The sequence below is a fragment of the Microcaecilia unicolor genome, chromosome 3 (genome assembly GCF_901765095.1).
Source record: "Microcaecilia unicolor chromosome 3, aMicUni1.1, whole genome shotgun sequence".
Classification (NCBI taxonomy): Eukaryota; Metazoa; Chordata; class Amphibia; order Gymnophiona; family Siphonopidae; genus Microcaecilia; species Microcaecilia unicolor.
The window spans coordinates 531,475,743-531,494,685 of record NC_044033.1 but is presented as its reverse complement, the minus strand read 5'-3'; the positions used below and the strand labels follow the sequence as shown (position 1 = coordinate 531,494,685).

Sequence of the window (18,943 nt, the reverse complement as noted above, 5' to 3'; positions counted from 1 at the left end):
CTGCCGTCATCTACTATGTTACTATGTTACTCCTCTTCTGCGTATGCTAGAGTCTGGCGCACCTTTGAGGCATGGTGTGCGGAGGCCGGTTTGTCAGCTTTTACGGCTTCGGTCGCTTCTATTTTGGCGTTTTTGCAGGATGGGCTGGACAAATGTGTGTCATTGAACTCTTTGAAGGTTCAGGTGGCGGCCTTGGCATGTTTTCGAGGCTGATTACAGGGGGCTTCCTTAGCGGCTCATCCGGATATTGTGCGGTTTTTGCGTGGTGTCAATCATTTGCGCCCGCCGCGTACCTCAGTTTTTCCTTCCTGGAATTTGAATTTGGTGTTGAAGGCCTTGCAGCGGCCTCCATTTGAACTGCTGTCTCATTTGTCGGTTAAGGACTTGACGTTGAAGACAGTGTTTTTGGTGGCTATTTCTTCTGCAAGGAGAGTTTCGGAGATACAGGCGTTATCTTGTAGAGATCCGTTTCTTCGTTTTATGGAGGCAGGAGTGACTCTGCGGACATTTCCGTCCTTTTTGCCCAAAGTGATTTCGCATTTTCACTTGAATCAGCAGCTCTGTCTTCCCTCTTTTCGTAGGGAGGATCATCTGAGAGAGTTTCGTGCCTTTTTGATGTTTTTCTTGTGCTGTTTACCTTGTTTTTGGTTTTTCCTTTATTGTTATTAAAAAAAAAAAAGTTTTCTTCCCTTATTTCTAGTTTTGTTTTGCCCCCGTCTAAGTTTTCTTTCTTTTCGACGCATGCCGCATTTAGGCCTGCCTGGCGGGCCTCCCTGTTTTTGTGCCTTTTTCCCCTTTTTAGGCACCATCGCAACTTTTGAATTCGCCAAAGCCATTTTTCCTTCCATGATGTCAAAGACTCACAGTGGCTTCAAGAGCAGTACCCTTTGCAACCGTACCATCTCAGGAAAGGACACTCATTTGTGGTGTCCAGTGCCTTGGGCCTGACCATAGTCCTGCCAACTGTGTCCGAGAAAATTTTTAGAGTCTACTCCGGTTCTTTGACATCAAACTCTGAGGCGTCGGCGTTGAGTGGTGCATCGGCAGTAATGGTACGAATGTCTGCTGCAAGACCCCGATACACTGGGAGCGTGAGGCATCGAATGTGTCTCCATCTGTCTCGAGGCCTCCTGCTATGCAGGCCCCCCAGGACCGGCCATCGTCAGACCAGACCCCAAGGCGATGTGAGGATTCGACGTTGTCCTCGACAACAAGGGGCATGGGTGGCGTGCATTGGGCGAATGCCAAGAAGCACCATCCCTGATCTCTATCGTTACTCGGTGCTGGGATCTCCAGGGCACTGAGGGATTCAGCACCCGAGAAGCATTGATGCTGGGAAGACCGCTCCCCCTCCATCCAGGAGGTGCCGATGCGTGCTACTCCTAGCAGACGAGATCCTGTTCTCGCACCGGCCCCGGCGGTTCTGCATCCTGAGCTACCAGCCCCGCATCCTTTACCGATGGCCCTCGATGAGCGTATCCGGGCCTTGCTCTCTGAGTTTCTGGATGGCCTCATGCAACGATGTGTGTCAGCATCAGGGGTGCTTGCGCCTGCCATGCCATCCGCTGCAGCCCCACCTGGCCCTCAGCCTGTGGTGCGGACGCCGGCGCTGCTTTTGGCCCTGGTGTTGACAGCCACCCAGGCCAGTATTGTATTATAACATTTATAACCCGCGCTTTCCCACCTGTAGCAGGCTCAATGCGGCTTACATAAAAAACAAATTTACAAGATAGCACAAAATGGATAAAACATTTCAATATAATATATAAAGAGGTTGGCTAAGAAAGGATAAGGGAGGAAGGTGGTAGAGGTAGGGAACGGAAGCAGGTGTAAGTTGGGTGAAGTGTTGTGAAAAAGAAAGAATGTATAATAATGATTCGGAGAGGGATGAATTGAATAGGAAAAAACAACGACAACAACAACAAAAAATTCTGCTAAGTAGTCAGATCCAAGTATCGCAGATGGATTTCTAATTTAAGTCGGTGGAGGAAGCTTTGCCGGAGTCGAGATGGGAGCTGGCTCCTCAAAACTGTTCTCGAGGGCATGGGTCCTCGATGTTGAGGTGATTCAGTCATTAGGCATATAGGTAGCCGGGTGGCTGGTGGACAGGAGGATCGCCTGGTGACTTGCCTGCCTGGTACGACAGTGGCAGACCTCACGCATCACCTAGACAGGATTTTAGATAGTGCTGGGGAGGAGCCAGCTGTCTTGGTACATGTAGGTACCAGTGATGTAGGAAAATGTGGGAGAGAGGTTCTGGAAGCCAAATTTAGGCTCTTAGACCGCTCAAATCCAGATCCTCTAGGCTACCCGTTCCACACGCAGGGCCCAAAAGACAGGCAGAGCTCCGGAGTCTCACTGCGTGGATGAGATGATGGTGTAGGGAAGAGGGTTTTAGATTTGTTAGGAACTGGGCAACATTCTGGGGAAGGGGGAGTCTATTCCGAAAGGATGGGCTCCACCTTGACCAGGATGGGTCCAGGCTGCTGGCATCTGCATTTAAAAAAGAAATTGAGCAGCTTTTAAACTAGAAACGCGTGGAAGGCTGACAGTCACACAACAGCGTATGGTTTGGAATGAGGTATCTTGTAAAGATATTGCCGAAACAGGGAGGATGGGGGTTTCCTGATGGTGAGGTTGCAAAGGCGACCGTAATCGATTCGTCTGAAAACAGAAATAATAAAAATCAGGCAGAAGATAGTAAATTAATACTGTCAAGTAATCAACATAATGTGACTAGGAATAACTTGAAGTGTCTTTATGCAAATGCTAGGAGCCTAAGACATAAGATGGGAGAATTGGAATATATTGCACTAAATGAAAAAATAGATATAATAGGCATCTCTGAGACCTGGTGGAAGGAGGCTAACCAGTGGGACACTGTCATACCGGGATACAACTTGTATCACAGTGATAGAGTGGACCGGAATGGGGGAGGAGTAGCATTGTATATTAACGAGGGCATTGAGTCAAATAGACTGAAACTTTTACAGGAAACAAACGACCTTTTGGAATCACTATAGATCGAAATTCTATGTGCCAAGGGGAAAAGGACGGTGGTAGGAGTGTACTACCGTCCACCCGACCAGGATGAGCAGACGGACGCAGTCATGCTAAAGGAAATTAGGGACGTTAATAAAATGGGCAACGCGATAATAATGGGTGATTTCAATTACCTTAATATATGTTACAGGATAAGTAGAATATATATCAAAAATCCTCAACAGATTCTACTATATATAAAACCCTGTATTGCAGGTGTAAATTCACGTATATTTATGAAAATATGTGGAGAAAAAAAGACTTCAGAAACCACAGGATAATTCTCTATAAGGAACACCTTTCAAAATAAAGAGAACTCCGTTCTTCAATCACTAGTCTTCACAAAAAAAACTCCACTCTTCTTATTCATAAAATACTTGTGCACACATCTTTGACAATACAAAAAGGTAGAGGCTAGTTACTAAGCCATAAATGCGGTGAAATATACTTTAAATTATAACTTAGCTTGAATCTTCTTGATATCGACAGTCCATATGCTCTTCCATAATGTCCAATAATCAAAAGCCCAACAGGAGAACCCTGTTTCGCCACCACTGGGCAGTTTCAAGGGCTAAAAATACTTTCAATTTCCAAGCTTCTAACGTTCACCACCATATTGCCTCTTCTTGGCGTCTTTAAACTTCGAGTGGCTTCTCTTCCAAATATACACACACGTCATTTCCTACAGCGTCATTTCCCACTATGACGTCGATATTCAGCAAAAGGCTACAGTATTACCACCACCATGCATCAAGAGGATCCCTTTATAAAAAAGCTTTCCACGCTATCGATATATTTAAACCTTTCGGGATTATATTTAAACCTTCCTTCCGCAAATTATTGAAGACCCATCTTTTTGAAAAAATCTACGGAAAAAGCCAAAACACATAAAGTCCACACTCACTGTTCATTAATGCATCATACACCACTTTTGAACTCTCATCCCCCGTAATCTCACATCACTCATACCTTTACTCACAGAAATATGTATACCATATGTCTTAGTGTCTTATATTGCCCTTTAAGCTTCCCGTTGTCTCATTCCAATGTTTGTGTTCCATTGTTATATTCCTTAACGATACTTCGATTGTCTCGCATACTCTGCACAATGTAATCCATAACCAAGTTGTAACAAATTGTATTTCCATTATTCATATCATATTGTAAGCCACACTGAGCCCGCAAAAAGGTGGGAAAATGTGGGATACAAATGCAATAAATAAATTACAGATTGTAATGTATAAATCCAGCGTTGTTCATTTTGTCTCAATAATTTCCTCATGTCTCCTCTACGTTCTGTAATATAGATTTGTTCCAGAACAATACATAATAGATCTGTAAAGGCATGATGTTTTAATAAACAATGAGACACCAGGGGTTCAATTACCCCAATATAGACTGGGTTGATGTAGCATCGGGGCATGCCAAAGAGGTAAAAATTCTTTGATGAAATCAAGGACTGCTTCATGGAGCAGCTGGTACAGGAGCCGACAAGAGAAGGAAAAATTCTAGACGTAGTCATTTGTGGAGCACATGATCTGGTACGGGAGGTAACGGTGTGGGGGCCGCTTGATAACAGTGATCATAATATGATCAGCTTTGAAATCTGCTTTCAAAAAAGTAGACGACGGAAGTTAAATATGTTGGTGTTTAACTTCAAAAAAGGGAGCTATGATAAAATGAGGAGAATGGTAAAAAAAGAACTTAGAGGAGCGAAGGATAGGGTAAAAAACCTACAACAGGCGTGGATGCTGTTCAAAAATACCGTCCTGGAGGCTCAGGCCAAATATATCTATGTATCAGTAAAGGAGGGCAGAAGACCAAACGACAACCGGCGTGGTTAAAGAGAGAGTTGAAGGAGGCTATTGGAACAAAAAGAGAATCCTTCAGAAAATGGAAGAAAGAACCGACTGAAGATAATAAAAAGTGGCATAAAGAATGTCAAATCAGATGCAAAGCGCTGATAAGAAAGGCTAAGAAGGACTTTGAAAGGAAGATAGCGGTAGAGGCAAAAACACATAGTAAAACTTTTTGCAGGTATATAAAAAGCAGAAAACCGGCAAAAGAACCAGTTGGGCCACTGGATGACCGGGGAGTAAAAGGGGCACTCAGGGAAGGTAAAGAAATAGCGGAAAGATTAAATGAGTTCTTTGCCTCGGTCTTCACCAAGGAAGATTTGGTTGGGATACCGGTGCGTCTCTTCATGTCTGGTTGGAGAGGTCATGTCAGGACGCTGCAGTAGAGTTTCTGCACTACCTGGCTGATCTGTTGGCTGAATGCTTATTCTAGTTTATTTGTGTTTTTAATTAGTCCATTCCTTTTTCCTTAGTAACATGGTATTGTCAAGGCCTCCACTGCTTTATATTGTATGTTTTTAATATACAGAATTCCACATGTTTTTGACTACATTTGTTGGATCACACCCAGTAATGTTGTGCTTTACCGTAAATCTGGGTACTTCTCCAGCAGTTCACAGAGTTTTACATAGAAACAGAAAAAGGTAGGCAGATAAAGACCATATGGCCTTTCCAGTCTACCCATCCATGCCATCTATTCTCCTTTTTAATACTCACTTAGAGATCCTATGTACTTGTCCCAAGCTCTTGCATTCAGATACAGGAGGCTGTTCGATGAATTCATCACCTTTTCAGTGAAAAAATATTTATTCAGGTTACTTCTGAGTCTATCCCCTTTCACCTTCATCCTATGCTTCCTCGTTCCAGAGCTTCAATTGAAAGAGACTTGCATTCTGTGCATTTATGCTGCATAAGTATTTAAATATCTCTATCATGATTGAGGGATAATTTTATAAGGGACTTGAGCATATAAAACACGATTTTCACAAGCAAATAGATGCTTATACAATTTCCTAGGTGGAAGGTTAGATTTTTAGCAATAGGAATTTACTTTATATGGGTTTTGATTATGAGAGACAGATTTTGGGATGTCCTGTGAAGACCTTCAGTAAGCAAATTGATAATCTGTGTTGAATGGGAGTGCAAACTCTTAGTTTAAGAGTAAGCTGGGACTACATTCAATTTCTTGTTTTATGTGTACTTGTTTTGCAATGTAGATGTGTACTGGTTGTTGAAGGGAGGCAGCACAGTGGCAAAAGGTGCTGTGGACTTCTGGGCTCTTTCCCAGTGATGTGAATGATGGGGGCATCATAAGAGATTTCAGAGGTCTTCATCCTAATTAGGTGAACCTAGAAGTACTTATGTATATCTGTGTAACAGTGGTTCTAAAGCTGTGGGTTGTCGCCCCAACTGGAGATGGAAATTGCTTAGGATTATGACTATGACTGCACTCCCCTCTCCTGTGCATGAAAGTTCTAAAAATAATTGAAGAGCACTTTTCCAAAACTCAGTTTTGAGAATAGTAGCAGCTTTTGGACTGAGTGAGTTTTGCATAGAATATGCAACACAAAGCCATTAAAATACCATAGACTTAGTGAGTTTTGACACAGGAATAAGCTACAGTAAATGAATCTTGCCTTAATGAATAAAATTAATCACATAACTCAAAACTGACAAAAAAATAGACTGAAGAGTTTTAGAAAAGTGATCTTCAATTGGCTGTTGGTGCAAAACTATCATGTTTCCCTTTCTCGCTGCAATAACTCATTGTGAAAGCAAGCCGCTGTATCACTATTCTGGAATAAATTGCCATTTGCATTAAGGTATCAAACTATTCTCATTTCAGAAAACTAAGGACATTTTATTTAGCCAGTTATGTAGATTGATTGATATAGGAAGATGACTTGTAGAAGTAATTTTTATTGTATATGATGATAATCTTAGGCATACCTAGTAAATGAACTTTTAATCTGCCTAGAACTTTTGAGACTAAGATGGAATATAAGTATTTGTATCTAATATGTATAGAGGTAAGATCTAATTAGTAGAATAGCCATCTGGGAAGTAGTTTGTTACCGTGACTTCTTTCACCAGTTACTCAGGATATGCTGCTGTGTGCTGAACAGCCTTTGAAAGCATTCTTTTCAGAGCTAGATAATTTATTTGTTACATTTGTATCTCACATTTCCCAGGCTCAATGTGGCTTATATAATACCATTAGGCGATCGCCAATTCTGGTATGAACAAAATACAGAGGAATGAAGTTGTAGTAGGATAGAGTTCATGTGTGACAAAAACCTTGGGGGATCGTAAAGAGGAGGAAGGGTTTAGTTATTTCCAGATTGATTTTGGCTTCGTTGTGTTGCAGGGTTCAGGCATTTAGGTTGGATCATTAGGGTAAGCCTTTGGAAACAGGTTACCGTATTTTTCGGACTATAAGACGCACTTTTTTCCCCAAAAGTTTGGGAGGAAAATGGGGGGTGCGTCTTATAGTCCGAAGGTAGAGATTTGGCGGCTGGCTGGCAGGCCGCCCTCCCTCCCTCCCTCCCTCCGAGTTCAGGATCGCCCTCCCCCCTGGCCCTGTCACCACTTCTCTCCTTACTCACGGGATCTTCCCTGGTGGTCTAGTGACGTCGGGGCAGGAAAGAGCCCCCTCTTTCCTGCCCAGCGCGCTGCACTCCATCCTCCTGTATGCAGCCTGACGGTCTCGGCGAGATTCAAAATGGCCACCGAGACTTCAATTCTCGGCGGCCATTTTGAATCTCGCCGAGACCGTCAGGCTGCATACAGGAGGATGGAGAGCAGCGCGCTGGGCAGGAAAGAGGGGGCTCTTTCCTGCCCCGACGTCACTAGACCACCAGGGAAGATCCTGTGAGTAAGGAGAGAAGTGGTGACAGGGCCGGGGGGAGGGCGATCCCGAACTCGGAGGGAGGGATTCGGACAAGACGCACCGGAGCACCTAGGTTTTAGAGGAGGGAAAAAGCAAATTTTTTTTTTTTCCTATTTCCCTCCTCTAAAACCTAGGTGCGTCTTATGGTCCGGTGCGTCTTATAGTCCAAAAAATACGGTAGTTTTTAGTGCTTTCCGGAAGTTTAGGTGGACATAAGTTGTTTTCACGGCGCTTGGTAGTGTGTTCCATAGTTGTGTGCTTATATAGGAGAAGCTGGATGTGTAGGTTGTCTTATATTTTAGACCTTTGCAACTTGGGTAGTGGAGATTTAGGTAAGTTCGTGATGATCTTGTGTTCCTGGTTGGTAAGTCTATGAGGTCTGTCATGTATCCCAGCGCTTCACCTTAGATGATTTTGTGTACCAGGGTGCAGGTTTTGAACACAATACATTCTTTGATTGGGAGCCAATGCAATTTTTCTCGTAGGGGTTTGGTGCTGTCGAATCTTGTTTTGCCATATATGAGCCTGGCTGCTGTGTTTTGAGCAGTTTGGAGTTTCTTTATGATTTGTTCTTTGCATCCTGCATAAATACCGTTACCTTGGGAAAAATTGTTTCACACGTTTGAGTTTCCACATTGAGTGGAATATTTTCTTTGTTGTAGATTTTGCTTGGTTTTCTAGCGTGAGGTTATGGTCAATTGTAACTCTAAGGATTTTCAGGCTTTCTGAGATGGGGAGGGTGTGGTCAGGGGTGTTTATGTTGGTGGCCCACGCTTGTTCGTGTTGTATTGTGATGAGAGGATGAGACAGTGTGTTTTTTCTGAATTAAGTTTGAGTTGAAATGCATTCGCCCATGAATTCATGATGTTCAAGCTAAGTTTGATTTCATTGGTGATTTCTGTTATGTCGTGTTTGTAGGGGATGTATAGTGTGACATCATCTGCATAAATGAAAGGGTAGAGGCTGAGATTGGATAGGGATTTGGCTAGTGGGATCATCATTAGGTTGAAGAGAGTTGGTGATAGTGGTGATCCTTGAGGTACTCCGCAGTCTGCTTTCCATGGTGAAGAGATGTTCGAATTTGATTTTACCTGGTATGTTCTGGTGGTTAAGAAGCCTTTGATCCAGTTAAGTACACTTCCACCAATCCCGAAGTAATCGAGGATGTTTAGTAGTAGTATTTTTTGGTTAACCATGCCAAACGCACTAGACATGTCGAATTATAGGAGAAGTATGCTTTTGCCTTTCGCAATTTCTTGTTTAAATTTGGCTAGTAGAGTAGTTAGTACTGTTTCTGTGCTGTGGATGGAGCGGGATCCTGATTGTGATGTAGAATAGATAATTTGTTTATGTAGTCCGTGAGTTGTTTGGTTATCAAGTTTGCCATCAGTTTGACTGCCAGTGGGATAGGTGCTATTGGGCGGTAGTTGGTGATGTCGTTTGATTTTTTCTTGTTGTCTTTTGGTATTGGGGTGAGTAGGATATTACCGTTGTTCTTAGGGAAGAGACCATATCGAAGCTTGTAATTTAGGTGGGATGTAAGGTCTGCTATGAAGTGGTGGGGAGCGGATTTTATTAGGTAACTAGGGCAGGTATCCAGTTTACAGTGGGTCATGGAGAACCTGTTAATCACTTGGGTGACTGTTTCTTCGGCGAGGAGAGCGAAGCTTGTCCAAGTTCTGTCTGCTGGGTATTCTCCTGGGATTGGGTCCATGCATTCGATTAAATTTTCAATGTCGGTGGTGTTCTGAGGTAGCGTATTGCATAGGTTTACAATTTTTTCATTGAAGTATTTGGCAAGTTTGTCTGCAGATGGAGTGTCCGTATTAGTTGCGGTGACCGGGGACCACTGGTGTCTATTAGTTTGTTCAAGAGTTGGTAAAGTTTTTTCGTGTCTTTGTAGTCTGGCCCTATTTTGGTTTTGTAGTCTAACCTTTTGGCTTGTCTTATGGCATATTTGTATTTTCTGTGAGTTTGTTTCCATGTGTTGAGTGCCTGTGCCTCTTTTGTTTTTTTCCATGCTCGTTCGAGTTTCCTAGATTGTGTTTTTAATTTTTTCAAAGTTATCTCAAAATCCATCGTCCTAATTGCTTTCTGAGCATTTCCTCCATATATTTAGATTCTGAAGTCAGAAGCTGTGAGTGAGTATTTGAAAGCCACATTCAGGACTTTTTCTTTTTTTCTCAGGTCAGAAGACTTGCCTGCACTTGCATGGGATCTTTCCTTACCTCTATGTGCCATATGATGGATATGGGCACCAACCAGATCGATATCTGCGCCAGGTGGCATTCAGCATTGACAGAGCACTTAATGTGGCTTTGGGAAACCCCTCTTCAGCTGCTCAACATATCTTTAAAGTATCGTTAGTGTCTGGAATGTAAGTATTTATGTACTTGTGATTATGATAAAAAGGGAGCAAGTTTATTAGCATTAAGCCATTGGCAGGCATACCAATTACAGATTCATTCCTTGTCTTATTGGCATTGTGCTATCAGTGTCTCTCTCTTGTTCATTTATGATATGCAAAAAGTTCTTTTTGGAATTGTGATTCCAAAGGGCTTTTTCTCAGGAAAACTATTTTTGTTTTGCAAAGTTGATACTTGAGGGAGAGGGCAAGCTGATCCAGTCCATGCACTGCACCCTCCTGAGAGCTTACTAGCTTCTGATTTATTGAGCAGCGGAACCTGGTGTTTCCTCGCATTTTAGTCTCTCTGGATTCTCTTCCTGTAGTAAGCCAATGCTTTGCAAACTTATATTGATTATGTACCCCATTTTGACCCATGAAATGTCACCTGATCCATGATAAGGATCAAAACAACATAGCAAACCCTCTCGCCCTTTCCTGTCCCCACTTTAAAGTGGGAAAATAATAACAGAATTCAGCGTATGCTCACAGGCCTTAGCCCCTGCCACTCGGCTCTCTTCCTCTGGTTGCTATTCTGATTGAAGCCCCACAATCACTGCTCTCAGAGCTCTCCGTGGCAATCTAACTTCATGGGTTTACCACTCACTGTAACCAAGGTGAGTCCTTCTCAGCTTCCTTGCACAGACTGTCCGAGATAATGAGGCCCCACAACTTCCAGCAGAATTGGAAAGAATTATAAAATAGGGGTGGAGCGTGTCTGTTTCAGGGCAAAATGACTCTCTGAAAATGTAACTTTGCATTTGGTGGTGGTGGGGGGATGTAAAAGGATACTATGACCCAATCCATGACTATGGGAAAAGGAGTCACAGCTTCTGTAGCATAGAAACATGGAAAATGAAGGACAATAAAGACCACATGGCTTATCCAGTCTGCATATCCATACCATCTAATGTCCGTACCTCTTCCTTAGAGATCCAGTGTACTTGAATTCAGATACAGACTTTGTGTCCACCTCCTCCACCAGGAGGCTGTTGCACAAATTCACCACCCTTTTCATAAAGAAGTATTTCCTCAGGTTACTCCGGATTGTCCCTTTTCACCTTCATCCTATTCCCTCTCATTCCAGAGCTTCCTTTCAATTGAAAGAGAAGTTAGCGTGGAATTTAATAGGTAGAGAACAGGGTGAGGCAGTTTTAAATGGTGGCATTCCATAGCTTTCCAAACCCTAAACTGCTCCAACCCTTGAAAACTTACTATCCCTTCCCCTAGATCTGTCACACCACTCCGCTCTGCAAACAGCCTTATCCCCAAAAACAGCTCCCTACAACTGCCCCACTTCCAAAAACTACCCATTCCTTAGCATCCCTCCGGACCGGACCAGGATTGGACTGATGGGTTGTGCTCGCCTACCAGCAGGTGGAGACTGAGAAAAAACTCTGACTCTAGAGAGCCAATAGGAGCCCTGGCCATGTGACCTTAGCCTCAGTATTTTCTCAGTCTCCCAGCAGGTGGGAAGTGAGCCCATTAGTCTCTCTCCTTTTCTCTTTAGATATTACAAATATTTGTGATAATTCTTCTGTGTCTGGAATCTTATTTAGAGGCTTGACAGGGTTTCCTTTCTTTTCTTTCTTTGACAGCCTCGGGGGTGTTAAACTCGGGTGTCTCGAGTCCACCCCCCTTCCTCCCCATCTCCCTGGCTTAGCAGGGAAGGGCCGTCCCTTTCTCTGGAAAGGTGTACCGTCTTTGGGAGAGGCAGCCACTTTTAACAGGCAGCTGCTTTAAAAGAATTAAATCAAATAAAAGGAAATTCAAAGAAGCAGCCTTTCTTTCCCCAGACTTCTAACGAGCAGGCAGCTCCAGTGTTTTATTATGATTGAGGGGTTATAAAAAAAAAAAAAAAAAAAAAACAGAAGAAAATAATTCAGTGTCTGTGACTTTAAACAGCGATTTTTCTCGTCAGATTTAATTTCCTCCATTTTCTTGCGTTTTGGCGGCGGCAGTTTAAACAAATGGGAAAAAAAAAAAAAAAAAAGAAAGGTGCGAACCGCGTAAGCGCGGCCACCTGTTTTTTCCGATATGGCTTAAAAGTTCAAACAGCTGCTGTCGGTCAGCGTTGCGCAGTTCACGCAGCCGGAACATGTAAATTTTGCTCTCCCTTCAAGGTTTCTTCGGGTCCGGTGCTGCCTCCGGTTTTTTCAGGGCCTTTTTCGCCGGCTGTTGTTTCTTCGCCGTTCCACTGGGCTCCGCTTGTTCGGAGGTGTCGGGCGCGCTGTCGACGATCGCCACGGGGCCAGTGGCGTGAACGGCGGCCATTTTGTTTCTCCCTCCATCTTATCAGTCAAGGATCTCTCTGCTGAAGGTAAGGCTGCAGTTCATAGAGCAGTTCGGCTCCAAGATGTGTACACTTTTGTATGTGCTGAACGGCGTATTCTAAAATGCTCTTCACATCAGCAGGCAATATTTGGTTGAAAGGGGGCTCCTTTCATATATGAATATATAACAAGCTTTTCTTCTTTTAAATTTCTATGTATCACGGGGCTGTTAACACTAGTTTTTTCTGGTGCTCAGTCATTTTTCATTGCCTGGTGGAAAATCTACATCTTATCATAATATCATAATTCATTTCAAGCATTTTCCTCAATAGCTGTAGTATTATACAGTGTTTTAAGAACTTTAGAAACTTTCTCTATAGGCATAGAGTAAATTTCTGTCTTTCTCATTCCCTGGTGAATAGGACTACATTGTCTAAGAGTCAATTGATTGATACTTTGCAATTCTGACCATAATATCTTAGTTCCTTTCAAGCATTTTACTCCATGCCTATGATGTTATATAGTGTTTTAAGAACTTAACAGACAATCACTCTCAACGGCTGTAGTGTTATACAGTGTTTTCTTTTTCCGACTTTAAGAAGCCTTCTCTAGAGGCATACAGTATATTGTTCAGATGCCATGGGGATATATCAGCTCTTTCATATTCTCTGAGGGACAGTCCTGTCTACCAAGCTCCCAATCACTCAGCTGCCTTAGCAGGCATGCTTTATTCATGTCTTCCCTTCTTTTCCAACTGCCTTGAAGCCTCTCATATTTCATTTTAGCTTTCTTCTGGTTTTTACAGGACATATGGTCACTTAGAGAATAAAGTCATCCTTTCACTTAAAGATAGTGGACGGTCCTCAAACCATCTACTCGTGTTTGTCTCTACTCTATCAGTTCAGCATTGGCAGATTATAAACATCCTGGTTTGGTCCAGTATGCCTATACATACCATCTGCTATCTCTTCCTCTTCCTTAGAGACCTGATGTTATATCAAGCTTTCTTGAATTCAGATACAGTCTTGTCTACACTGCCTTCACCAAGTGGCTGTGGCACAACTTCACTTTTTTCGTTACAGGTAATTTCCAAGTTTGTCCTTTTTCATTTTCATTCTATGCGCCTTCACTCCAGAGTGTTCTTTCAATTGGAAGGGGATTCACTCACTTCCTGTGTATTTATGCCATAGGTACATAAGTATGGTTATGCTGGGTAAGGCCTAAAGTCCATCAAGTCCAGCATTCATATCTAATGGGCATAGGTACATAAGTTTTGCCATTCTGGGGAAGCTCAAATGTCCACCTTTCTACAGCCAGAACAGCATTAAAAGAAAAAAAAAAAAAAAAAAAAACCTCTCACGAGAGTATCGAACAGAAATCTCTGCTCCAAAAGCAAGGCTTTGCAGTAATTCTGCAAACTAACGCATACAATATTTGCCATGGCTGTTCACCACTAGGAACACTGGGGACCCTGGGCCTAGGTTCGGTGTTTTAACCTGAAACAAGCTCAACATTCATATCTATTGGGTGTGAGTCTGGTACTACTACTACTACTACTACTACTTAACATTTCTAGAGCACTACTAGGGTTACGCAGTGCTGTACAAATTAACAAAGAAGGACGTTCCCTGCTCAAAGGAGCTTACAATCTACATCTCAGTCAGGGAGGACGCATGACCGTGGTACGTGGATTAGTGGTATGTGGATTAGGGAGATCCAAGAAATTACAGGCCGGTGAATCAGATGTTCATACTGGGACAATTTTTTTCTGTCCGGAGCGTACTACCATAGCTGGTGGACTTCTATATTCAGAACTTACCCAACTATGGAACGCCATAGAGATAGGGTTGGAGTTTGTAGCCCTATTTAACTGGTGTCCTTGGTCACCCTTCCTCTTCTCCTCAGGATCCAGAGAATGGCTAGTTTTTTGCTTATGCATTAACTGGTCATTTTCAGCAGTACTCTCTCTTCCGTTCTTTTATAGATCTAAGAGGATGTTCATTGTCTCTTAGGGTCATTTCATTCTTACCTAGACGACTGCCTAATTGGAGAAAGTCTTATCAGCAGAGTTCTCAGGTCACGCACCGGGTGTTGCATTTCTTACAGTCTCTAGGTTGGGTGGTGATTGTAGCCAGGCCTCTCATTTGATCTCTCATTTGATCTCTCATCAGATATCTCTGATTTTCTCTTTGTTTAGTCAGGTTGGCGCACAGTCTTTTGTCTCCTCTGCAAACATCCCAGTTTATATTTTTCTTGGTGACCTTGGGCCTTCGGCCATTTCCTCGCTCTATTCTGCAGAATGCAATTTTACTTTCTAATGCCCAAGAAGGAATTTTCCTTCATCCTATTGCGAATCTCAGGGTCATCAATCGCGCTATTTAAGTGTCATCTAGTTATCTCAAGAACCTTAGTTCTGTCATTGGGATGCTTCGTGCAGTACACTTTTTGGCAGAAGCTTGTTTGTATATATTTTTTTTTTTCTGGGGGACCTCAGCAATTCGTTTTACCTTCGGGTGAATTTTGTTTTCCCTACTGACAAACAAGGCGGAGAGAGCTATGTTGGTCCTTGCCATGGCAATGGGTTATGTCATCCGCCAAGGAGGAGTTAAGAGTATACTCTTGAGTTTGTACTCATTTTTTCTTAGTTGTGTCACCCTGCATTTAGGTGAATGGACTCTCATTTTTTCAGCCTTACTTCCTCACTGCGACACTTCAGGGCTATCTCTTTTTGCCTTCAGGCTCACGAACATTTCTTGCTTCTTCCGTTCAGCAACAGTCTTGACGGAGACAGGGACAGATGCCAACGTCCAGCAGGGGTTTTTCAACCTTCTTTATGCGTTTCTTCCGTCATCTCACTAGGTGTTTACGCAGAACCAAGGCACCCTTCTACATCCGGACCCCCAGTCACTCAAACTTATGGCGTGGTTACTGGGTCCGCAACATCTTTGATATTTTCGCAGGAAGTACTTCAAGTTTTAATTGCTTCCAGACAGAAATCTACATTAAAGTCCTATGATTCAAAGTGGCGACAGTTCACTCTGTGGTGCTCCTCTCGCCACTTCATTCCACAAACAGTATCCATTTTGCATGTTTTGGAATGTCTTCTGCATCTTGCGAAATCTTGTCTGTCTTACTCATCCATTAGAGTTCATTTGGCAGCTCTATCAGTGATGCATGATACTGTTGACAACCGCACGCTTATGCAGCATCCACTGTCAAAGCGGTTTCTTAAAGGAGTCCTGCACCTGTACCCCCCGCTTCGTCCACCAGCTAGGTGAACAGACTCTTAAAGTTCTGTTTTCTAGTAGCCATACTTTTTCTATAAAGTTTTCCTCTTCAAGCAGTGTTTCCTAGTAACCATTGCAGCAAGTAGATCTATGTGTGGAATACTTCTACGGTTGGTAACTTCTTTTCGGTCTGCTGTAGTTTAAAGTTTTCACCTTTCCCAATCGGTTTTTTCTTATTGGTTTTGTCCTTCTAGCCAGTAGGCGTAAAAGTTTTTCATTGTTTCTAACCCGCTATATCGCGAAGGATCAAGGAAATGAGAATGTCTATTTCTCTTCTCGCTGAGAGGGCAGTTCCACAGCGTATTACAACATATTCCACAACTTCAGAAGCGGGCTCTATTCTTACTATGGCGATTTTTGGTGCTCTCGGTGCACATTGGTCAGTTGGCAACTTAGTCCTAGTTTCATTTTATTTTGCTCATTGGGACACACTACATGTTAGTTGTCGCCAGGTGGCCTATGCAGCATGAACATTTCTCTGCAGTTTTCATAGGGCCCCTCCCTTCAGATTACTGCTTTGGTACTTCCCATCAGTCCAATCCTGGTCCGGTCCGGAGGGATGCTAAGGAAGGAGAAATTAGATCTTACCTGCTAATTTGCTTTCCTTTAGTCCCTCCGGACCGGACCAGGCCCCTCCCATGTTCTCTCTACTCTTTAGCTTCTTTTATTAAGTAGGAAGTGTATTCATTCCTTTACGATTCGTGGAACAATACTATATATATACAGAACTTTACGTGGTCTATATCACTTCTCTGGTGGTTGCTGGTGAGCTCAATTGCTGGAATCTATCTATAAAACCTTAAATACGCCATACCACTTCTCTGGTGAGAGTTGTGGCTAAGCTCAGTTGCTGGAATATCTATAAAACCTTAAATATGATTTACCACTTTTCTGGTGAGAGTTGCTGGTAAGCTCAGTTGATGAAATATATATAAAATCTTAAGTGGGCCATACCACTTCTCTGGTGAGAGTTGCTGGTGAGCTATAAGACAAGTGAGCCATACCACTTCTCTGGTGAGAGTTGCTGGTGAGCTATATTATACGTGAGCCATACCACTTCTCTGGGGAGAGTTGCTGGTGAGCTATATTACATGTGAGCCATATCGCTTCTCTGGTGAGAGTTGCTGGTGAGCTATAGTACAAGTGAGCCATACCACTTCTCTGGTGAGAGTTGCTGGTGAGCTGTAATACATATCGGGCCATACCACTTCTCTGGTGAGAGTTGCTGGTGAGCTCTGATACTTGGCATTGCCGAGTGCTTTGTGGCTGCTAGGATTCCATACGGCACAGAAGGTCTTTCTTTCTTTCCTGCTTTGTTATTCAAATACTGAGGCTAAGGTCACATGGCCAGGGCTCCTATTGGCTCTCTAGAGTCAGAGTTTTTTCTCAGTCTCCACCTGCTGGTAGGCGAGCACAACCCATCAGTCCAATCCTGGTCCGGTCCGGAGGGACTAAAGGAAAGCAAATTAGCAGGTAAGATCTAATTTCTCCTTCCTTATTGCCTGGCTATACTGTTGTACACAAGTGGATGTTATCCCCTTTTCTCTGAGGACAAACAGGCTTCCATTTTCTCACAAGTGGGGTGACTCCAATCCGCGTCACCCGGTCTGGCATTTTTCCAAAGCTAAAAATAGAGCTTTGTGGAATGCGAGCCACGCTCCACCGTGCATGCGTGGGTGCCTTCCTGTCTGTCGCACAAATGCAGTCGCCTCGGTTCTCTTTTTTCCACGTGAGGAGAAGGTGTGCTTTATTTGCTCTCTTCTCACTTGCCCGGTCTTGAGCGCTTTTAAGTGCCTTCCAGCTGATTATTCTTGGTTTCTTTTTGACTCTTTTATTTGGGCCCTATTTTCAAACCTGTCCTTTATTTTCTTAGTTTTGTTTTGCCCGGATTTTCTTTATTTTCCGTCGTCATAGGGCCGTTTTTAGGCCCTGACATCGGTCAGGTTTTTTCCCTTTCTTTTTTTCTGTGCCTTGCTCCTTTTTTAGGCACCATCGAGTTGTTTAATTTGACCGACGAGGTTTTCCCGTCCATGTCCACAAAGACTCCCAGTGGCTTCAAGTGCTGTACCCGGTGCAATTGGATGATCTCGGGAAAAGACACCCATTCTTGATGTCTGCAGTTTCTTGGGCCCGACCATAGCCCTGCTAACTGTGTTCTTTGTCTTCGTATGCAGAAGAGGACCCAGATTTCCTGAGAGGCTCAACAAGAGAAGTTTTTTGATGCCAGGATGGTTCCTCGACGTTGGCATCGGCATTGAGGTTGGAGGTGTCAGCATCAATGTCAAGCATCGCACTGGCATTGGAAGCCTTGGTAAACATGGCTGCTTCGAGACCCTTAGACACAGGAAGCAGTGAAGTGTTCAGTGGGTCTCCACCTGTCTCAAGGCCTCCTGCTGTGCATGCTGCTCGGGACCGTCCATCATCAGACCCTACCCTGAGGCGACATGAGGATTCAACGTCGTTCTCGTCACCACCGAGAAGCCTTGGTGACGTTCTTCAGGCGAAGGCCACGAAGTATCGTTATTGGTCATCCTTGACGCATGGTGCTGGGAGCTCCGGCATGTCGAAGGATTCGGTACCCGAGAAGCTTTGGTGCCGGGAGGATCGCTCTCCCTCCATCTCCCAGAGCTGCTGGATGGCCTTATGCAGCGGTATGCATCGGTATCGGGGGTGCTTGAGCCTTCCATACCTCCCGCTGTGTTCCTGTCTGGACGCCAGCCTGTGGTACAGCCTCCGATGGCGGCGCTGCTTGTGGCTCCGGTGTCGACTGCCACCCAAGCCAGTACCCCTTTGACGTCGGTGGAGGAAGCTTCATCAGAGTCGAGACGGGAGATAGGTTCTTGATGCCGCTTTTGAGGGCATGGTTCCTTGGTATTGAGGGAGGTTCAGTCTCGGACATCCCATAGGGAGATACTGTCCGACACCGAGGAAGAGCGATCGTGGGAGTCAGAGGAAGATCCCAGGTACTTTTCCTCAGATGAGTCTTATGGGATTCCCTCTGAACACTCTCTACCACCTGAAAGGAAATGGTCTCCACTGGAGAGCCTTTCGTTCCCATATTTTGTTAAGGAAATGGCTGATGCCATTCCATTTCCTTTAGAAGTGGAGGATAAGCCCAGGGCCAAGATGCTCGAAGTCCTGCACTATATATCTCCTCCTAAGGAGGCTGTTACTGCCTCTCCACGAGGTAC

At 43.8% G+C, this 18,943-nt stretch overlaps 1 protein-coding gene across 2 annotated transcripts in view; it reads left to right on the top strand.

Annotated features, from left to right (window-relative positions):
• Nucleotides 1-18,943, top strand: part of REV3L (REV3 like, DNA directed polymerase zeta catalytic subunit) — a 567,479-nt gene that overhangs the window by 40,790 nt on the left and 507,746 nt on the right. For both annotated transcript variants that reach the window (XM_030199216.1, XM_030199218.1), the window contains exon 2: nt 9,976-10,165. In XM_030199216.1, coding sequence (XP_030055076.1) covers nt 9,976-10,165 — 190 coding nt within the window. The remainder of the gene's footprint in view (nt 1-9,975; nt 10,166-18,943) is intronic.